Below are 8139 nucleotides of genomic sequence, written 5' to 3' on the forward strand. Positions count from 1 at the left end.
TTCTAACTGTCCCCCCAGAGTGAGTTTTTTTAAGGCGACCGTTATTTTAGAACGTTTGCCTTTAATGTTTCCATAGCGACGCGTCTTGCGTGTCACTAGCGCTGAGCGCAGCAACAATACACTGTATGACAGATGGATCGCTATTATTTTGTTTTTCCTTGTTTATTTAAAATATTCACAAACTTGCTTACCATGTTATCAACTATCTGATATTCCGATCCTCAAATATGTGTAAGTGAGTGTGTTTTGTCGTTTAAAAGCCTTTATAAATGATCTTTATCTTGATCTATAACGCAGATGGGCGCCGCCATCTTAGTTTGCCCCGCAGTTCGCAGAGTCCTGTCAGTCGGATTTACAGCAGGTGAATTCATCATTTTCTCCCGAAATATATGCAAGTAAATGGCTGGTGAACTGGAAGAATAATAGAGTAAACTTTGTAGTTACTTAGGCCCATTATGTGTGTCTGATATGAATAAATGTCGGCAAATTGTATATGAATGGATTGTTATTGCTCCTTCCACTGATGTCTGACATCAGTGTGTATTTTATAAACTCTAAATATATTGTTTTAATGGTGCTTATGCGTATTTAAATGTCTGAAACCTTAAAAGAAACATTATGTGGCTGAAAACACTGCATAGTTGTGATATATGACAAGAGCTGCGCGCGTCAGTCTCTCAGCCAGAGCGCGAAAGAGCAGTTTGAATCTGGCAGTTATGTGACGTCGCTGAACGTTCGAAATCCCATATGTGGGACCGTACGCCCAGGGGCACTGAAATAAAAATCCCATATGTGGGACCGTACCGCTCAAAGGGTTAATAAATCTGCAAAAATGTCAACAATTCTGTGTTTTTCTGTCAATATGGGGTGCTGTGTGTACATTGAGGAAAAAAATGAACTTAAATGATTTTAGCAAATGGCTGCAATATAATAAAGAGTGAAAAATTTATGGGGGTCTGAATACTTTTCGTACCCACTATATATATATATATATATATATATATATATATATATATATATATATATATATATATATATATATATATATATATATATATGGTCTTAAATTTCAGATTAAAAAGATCTAAAAAAGTCTTAAATTTAACCTTATATCTGTTGACACCCTGTTATTATGGTGCATTGTGGGATAGAATGAGTGCACTCGATAACAACCGCTATGGTTTCGGACATCACTACAAATGGCTGTTCCCTCAAATAGTGCCTCATTTAATGGTTTACAGTAGGTGGTGATTGCGGACACAGCCATAGTATGTACGGTCACTGGTGTGCGTTAAGTTTTTACAACAGCCTTAGTTATGGTTGATCCAATCATAATTCAGAGTTGGAACAGTCTGTTTATTAAACTGTAATTTGTGTGTTTGCAGGTGCCACTGGAGGAAGGCTTGAACAAAACCATCCAGTACTTCAGCAGAGAGCTGGAGCATCAAGCCAATAATCAGTATATACCCAAACCCAAGGCTGCACGCATGAAAAAAGGAAGACCCAGACACAACTGATGAATTTTCTTCATCTCAGGGATGCTGGGATACTAGAGGACCTTAGATGTCCAGCAGCCATTTTACAGTGTGGATTTCCCACCTCCCACTTACAGATACATCTTTTTGGGGGAAAAAAAGGAATTTTTCTCATGTTTTTCGCAAATGTTTTGAAAAGCAGCTCAGGCAGAGAGCTGTCTCTAAAGAGTTTGTTTTTCAGTCAAATGTGCCTCAGAGATGTCCAATTTACAAACTTTGCCTTGCACTTTGGTTTGTCAGTCGTCTGTCTGTTATTTAAAGCAAGCTTAGATCATCTTGTGCATTTTTGTTGTCTGTTTACATTCTGTGCCGTTTTAATTCATGTGATCTGGGTGGGTTTTTTTTGTTTGTTTTGTGTTTTTTTTTTTTTTTTTTTTTTTTTTTTATCATTGTCAAAGCTAGCAAAGTTTTTTTTTTTTTTTTGAATGGACGCCTGTAGAAAATTATGGAAATTAGCGATTGCAAATTATTTAAAAATCTTGAATGTCTGGTCTGGAGCAGGAAACCTCATCCTGCTTTGTCCTGAAATTTGAAGAAACGGATGAAAGAAAAGCTTTGGAAAATGTTCTTTGTGCTTTAATCTTTGTGATGATTTTGAGCAAAAGCTGTTGTTACCTTTGTGAAACTTCATACAGAACTTTGAACCTATAATTGATTTCAGGTGAAAAGAATATTTTAATAAAATATTTACTGTGATTTTCACTGTTTTCCCTTTTTAATCTCACTTCTCTGTCCTTCTGCTCAATGGCTGATTATTTCCCATTTGCATTGCTTTTAACTCTTCACTGCTGCATTTCCATTCATAATCATTTTTTCTTTTTTTTTCTCTCACCTCACCACTGATGGATTCATACACAAAACGGGGATCCTTTAGAAATCATTCTAATAGTCTGATGTGCAAACATTTCTTATCAATGTTGAAAACAGTTGTGCTGCTTAACATTTTTGTGGAAGCCATGATACATTTTCAAGATTCTTTAATGAATAGAAAGTTCAAAAGAAAAGCATTTATTTGAAATAAATCTTCTGTAACACTATACGGTCACTTTTGATCAATTTAATGCATCCTTGCTGAACAAAAGTATTCTTTCTTTAAAAAGAAAAAAATAGGTAAATAAGGTTTTGTATTCTTTATTGTAACACTGCTTTCAGCCTTTTGAAAACTACACCAGATAGAAGACCTTAAAGGGAAAATTCACCTCAAAAATGAAAATTTCTGTCATGTCATTCCATTCATCTTCACAACACAAATGAAGATATTTTAATGAAATCTGATAGCTTTCTGTCCCTCCATTGACCGTCTACACAACTACCACTTTGGATAGTCCACCCAAAAATGATTCCATCATCATTTACTCGCCCTCATGTTCCAAACCCATAAGACGTTTTTGAAAAATATCCTTGTTGTTCTTTTCACTATAACGAAAGTGAATGAAGACTGGGACTGTCAAGCTCTAAAATGCTTCAGTGGAATAAAAGATTATCAGTAATGACTATATGTATAATGTCTCTTCATCACATACATTATCATATGGGCTACTTTTATGTTATTTTTCGTAATTTTGTAGTGAAAGTAATGATAGAATTTTCATTTATGTGTGAACTATTTGATTTTCTATCTGTTAATACAATTTACATACAAGCTACAAAAGAAAGAAGCAAGCTGACATCACTGCAGTAAATCAGAGTGGTTATGCCTTCGAAACATATTCTTGGCAGCAGTGACGTGGTTGAGGGAGAACAAGGTGTTTTAGTAGTAGTCATAGTTGACATTTGCTCCATGTCTGTATGATCCAGCGTCCCGAGGCCCCATGGGAGAGTTTTCATCGTAGTGATGCTGGCGACCTTGGTCATTGGATCGGTGCTGGTCCATCCAATAGGCGAGATCAGTTTCAAGTCTCTGAAAGAAATGAGGGGGAAAAGGGTTCAAGCAATAAGATAAATCAAAGTTTGAAATAAGATGGCACAACTAAATAATGACATTCTGTACTACACTGTATAATTAACAGTTTTATCAATGTTCTTTTGAAGAGCTTCACAACCTGATTTCACCAAGTACATGTTCCTTTGTTGATCCTGGAACAACATTCCAATCAACCAATCAGATTTGAGGGGCAAGTTGACAAGTTTACAGTTTGTCAAGTTTAGGTTTACAACCAGGGTTTATTTCCCTCTGATTTTAGGGACAAAATATGGGTAGGGATCAGGTTAGGATAATTTTTGGAAAGGAAAGTCTTACTTGGCAAAATCACGATGACTGATAACATATCTGTGAGCCATTCGTCAGAGATTTTGCTCTGAATTATGCCCTTGTGAATGATAAGGGTCAAGGACAATGGGTATAGGTGTATGAAATGTTTTGCAACAACAATATAATAATAAAAACATATTTTCCAATCTGAAATTTAGGCTACATAGCCCCGCACATGACATCCGGAAAAAAAAGAAAAAAAAAGTAGGCCTACTGTATATCGTGGCCATAAATTAATTTGTTCCTACGACTTACTAATACAGATCGGCACGTTATACTAATTTGTTCCCTCATTTTAAGTAAATCGTGTGCACCATAGGCTATAATAATTTGTTCCCTTGTTAAATCGTGGCCACATTGTAATAATTTGTTCCCTTGTTTTGCTTAATTCTAAATTAGAATACGAATTAGTTCAGTGAGGGAACAAATTCTTTATTCGTGGCCATGATATATATTTTTTGTCCACATGTCTTGTGTGGGGCTTCATAGAAAATGCCATCCCAGCTAACAGAAGTATGAACGTTTTGCTAACTCATGAAAGTGTTATTTCTGAATGTTCTCTGAATGTCCAAAACGTCGTTTTTTTTTTTTTTTTTTCTTTTTCCAATGTTTTCTCTTTGTAATGTGAATGTAATGGGAACATTCCATTCTTCAAATATTATGAAAATGTTCATTTTGAATGTTCTGAAACAAGTAACATTTTACAAAATACATTAGACTAATGTTTTTGTGCTAACAAAAGTGCTTTGAGAACATTATTAAAGACCAGATAACTTTGAATGAAACTTTCGATTAAAACGGTTGTTCTAAGAGAACCTTCTGAAAACGTTCCCTGTTAGCTGGGTTCATTCCCTCAAGGACTGAGAAAAACACTTTTGGAGAACACATTTATATGTTTGAACTGCTTTAAGGTATAGAATTAAGAGACTTTACAATTGATTTCACACAAAAAAACTAAATAATAATAACTTGGGATTATTCAAATGTACATATATTTTTCAAACAGTTGGGCCTTAAGTTAGAAGCCTAAATTGGTTGTATTTGTAACAGGTCAATCCCATATGGGATTTGATTTAACTAGATCTTATTAAACCCTCTATACCTGACTGACCGCTGTTATATAGCTGTGCTTGTGTCTGGGTGTCCACAGTTACAAGATAACACACAAATCAATTTTTCATGCCCATTATTTATTTATTATTTCAGGGCTGGGCAACTCTAGCCCTCGAGATCCACTTTCCTGCAGAGTTTTGATCCAACCCTGATCAAACTCACCTGCCTGTAACTTTCTAGTAATCCTGAAGACCTTGACTAGTTTGTTCAAGTGTTTTTGATTTTACTAAACTTTGCAGGAACGTGGATCTCGAGGGCCAGAGTTGCCCACCCCTGATTTTTTTTTTTTTTTTTTTTTTTGGTGAGAAATCATTTGAGTGTTAGTGAAAGAAACATCAAAACCTTCAGATGCAGGCTGGAAAAACAAAGCCGTGCACTTACTGACAGCAATTTTCACAAACATCATTTCAAAAACAAACTGATTTTAAACATGAGAGTGATAGAGAAGCAAAAGATACAGCGACATATTTTATGAAGTATCCAGTCATCATTGACTGAAGTTAATTGAGCTCATTAGAAACATACTTAGTTCACCCAAAAATGAAAATTATGTGATTAATGACTCATCCTCATGTCGTTCCAAACCCATCAGACCTCCGTTCATCTCCGTCCACGGCAACGTAAAAGTGCATTACCAACACCGACAGATGAAAGGATTCAATGGAATCAATTCAATGGAAAGGATTCCAGAAGAGAATACAATGCTGAATAAAGTCGTAGTTTTTTGTTATTTTTGGGCCAAAATGTATTTTTGATGCTTCAAAAAATTTTAACTGACCCACTGATGTCACATGGACTACTTTGATGATGTTTTTATTACCTTTCTGGACATGGACAGTGCACCGTACATACATTTTCAATGGAGGGACAGAAAGCTCTCAGACTAAATCTAAAATATCTTAAACTGCGTTCCGAAGATGAACGGAGGTCTTACGGGTTTGGAACGACATGAGGGTGAGTCATTAATGACATAATTTTCATTTTTGGGTGAACTAACCCTTTAACAGGTTAAGTAAAAGTACCTGATAATAAACTACTCAAGTATCAAAAGTAAAATGATTTTTCATTCCACTGCCATGCATTCTGTGTGAATGACCCCTAACGTGTTATTGTTTGGTGTAGCATATTCTTGAGATTCGGATACGGATTTACCGAATCATCCAGGACTCTTTGCGAACCAGTTTTACAGATTCAAACGAACCAAAATGATCAGAAGATTAATTCTCAAACTGGAAACCGCTATGACCAATCTGCAAAACATTTTTTTTTTTTTCTTTGCAGTCATAAATTGGTCTGGAAAAAATGTCTCAGAGTAAAATTATTAATTTTCTCTTTAAAATGTAATGAAGTAAAAGTAAAAGTCAACAAAGTCAACCAAAATACAGTATACTCTACTAGAAAATTTAAAAAACTGTATTTCTGAACATTAATAAAGTATTTGTAAGTTCTTAAACACCTCCGGAGTGTCCGGACAGAGATTTTTTAATGTGTTTGCCTCAACTTTGTCTTAAATTGTGACACAATTTTGTCTTAGATTCATGTTAGTAAGAAGTAAAGAAGGAGTAGCTACCTGAATCTCATAATCTATTTTAAGACATTTTATATATCAAACTGGTTTATGGCTGACACAAGCACTAACCGCTTCATCAAAGCCCATATACATGAACTGTTGGATCCACTGCTGAACGTCAGGGCGGCTGCGGTCCCACAGGTTTCTTTTGGGCCTTTTAAGTGAGGCCAGGAACTGTTTGGCCTTGGAGGGAGTCACAGCCACAGCTGCAGCTGGCTTTACATCACCGTCCACTAGTGGGAGACAAAGTCAAGGGACGGGAGGATACAAATAGGGTCATAGCACAACCACATGTATTTTAATATTAGTGGGATATGGGCAAAAAAAAAAATGCTTTAGCAAAACTATATAAAATATTAACAGATGTCAGATCATTTACGTTGACTATAAGTAAATTTCATCTTGATGAACTTGTGAATTTTTTGCTGACAAAACAAAACATGCAGTTTAAAAGACTGAAAAAAAAGAAAGTCACCTTTTTTCATCAAGAGTTTTTCCAGTGTGTTCTCACTAGCAACATCTGGAAAATATTACAAACTGAATTAGAGAGATTATAAATAACACATGTGTGTATTTGTGCATATATGTTGTTCTGGTAAACCCAACATTATGGGGACAAAATGACATTTCAACTTATAATTCATAAACAAATAGTGTTAGGGGAGAGAATATACAGTTTGATACAGTATAAAAATCATTATGTATAATGTCCCCATACAACATGGAAACCGCGTGTGTGTATGTGTGTGTGTGTGTGTTAATCATTATGCAAAATATACAGTGTTAAACTGTAATATTTACCAAAAAAAAAGTAAAACTCCTACAGTACTACAGGGGGATCATAAACATGTTAAACATGAAAACCCACAGACAAAATAAATAAATAAATAATAACTTTTGCCCACATTACATTTACTGAACTTTCCCACCTTTTCCACATCAATATCAAGTGAATTTCCACCCGTTCGAACTAGAGTGCAAGCACATTTTAGCAGACATTTTTGAAAGAAAAAAACTGTGATGTGCAAAGTGCAGGAAAGAACAAGAAAAAAAAGAGGAAAAATGACCTGAGAGAGCCAGTACAGTCAGTAGAGCCACAAAGGTGAGAAGTCGCAGGTAAAACTTCTCAGAAACCATGATTTCTTGTCTTCTTCTTTGTTGATTTGCACAACGCCGTTGGTCAGCAAGAAAATGTGCAGAGAGGAGAGAGGAGGAGAGAGCCCGAGGGAAGCCTACGCAAACATTCTCAATGGAAACTGCAGCTGGCAAATTACTGTAAGTCGGCTAACAGAAAGACCGTCTCCTGGTATATTTAAACGAATACACATGTGCAGAGTGAGTAGTTTTTCACATTAAATGGAGTTGCAGCTCTTAATACTGAAACATAATTCTAGTTTGACTTTAAGTAACTGTTTCCAAAAACTTAAAATCACCAAACTTTAAAATGGATTTTAAAAAATGGTGTAGGATCTACATTGAATAATTACTTTGAACAATTTTCACTCAGAAATTGCAGTAACACTGTAGTATGGGGAACAAATATTCACTACTAATTATGACTTTTCCCTCAATAAACTCCTAATTTACTACTTATTAATAGTTAGTTAAGTAGTTGTAACTTGTAGTGGTTAAGTTCAGGTATTGGGCAGGATTAAGGGATGTAGAATATG

The 8139-nt window shown here is 35.3% G+C and overlaps 2 protein-coding genes across 2 annotated transcripts in view; one reads left to right on the forward strand and one right to left on the reverse strand.

The window, feature by feature from the left end:
- uxs1 (UDP-glucuronate decarboxylase 1) overlaps positions 1–2231 on the forward strand; it is a 99839-nt gene extending 97608 nt beyond the window's left edge. The window contains exon 15 of the mRNA XM_048193137.1: positions 1386–2231. Coding sequence (XP_048049094.1) covers positions 1386–1517 — 132 coding nt within the window. The 3' untranslated portion in view covers positions 1518–2231. The remainder of the gene's footprint in view (positions 1–1385) is intronic.
- Positions 2232–2650: 419 nt separating this feature from the next.
- ecrg4a (ECRG4 augurin precursor a) lies at positions 2651–7721 on the reverse strand. Its single transcript, XM_048193138.1, has 4 exons — positions 7537–7721; positions 6945–6989; positions 6539–6702; positions 2651–3435 (listed from the first exon to the last, which is right to left on the reverse strand). Exons 1-4 carry the CDS (start codon positions 7604–7606, stop codon positions 3286–3288), a joined length of 429 nt encoding a protein of 142 aa, XP_048049095.1. The 5' UTR covers positions 7607–7721; the 3' UTR covers positions 2651–3285.
- Between the last annotated feature and the right edge of the window lie 418 nt (positions 7722–8139).

The sequence above is a fragment of the Megalobrama amblycephala genome, linkage group LG6 (assembly GCF_018812025.1).
Source record: "Megalobrama amblycephala isolate DHTTF-2021 linkage group LG6, ASM1881202v1, whole genome shotgun sequence".
Lineage (NCBI taxonomy): Eukaryota > Metazoa > Chordata > Actinopteri > Cypriniformes > Xenocyprididae > Megalobrama > Megalobrama amblycephala.

What these genes read in the sequence shown, in the direction of transcription:
- ecrg4a (XM_048193138.1), bottom strand. Translation starts at nt 7,606, where the DNA reads ATGGTTTCTGAGAAGTTTTACCTGCGACTTCTCACCTTTGTGGCTCTA. An exon ending in AAAACTCTTGATGAAAAAAG is followed by an intron (nt 6,703 to 6,944) that starts GTGACTTTCTTT and finishes GTCTCCCACTAG; the next exon opens with TGGACGGTGATGTAAAGCCA. An exon ending in ATATGGGCTTTGATGAAGCG is followed by an intron (nt 3,436 to 6,538) that starts GTTAGTGCTTGT and finishes CATTTCTTTCAG; the next exon opens with AGACTTGAAACTGATCTCGC.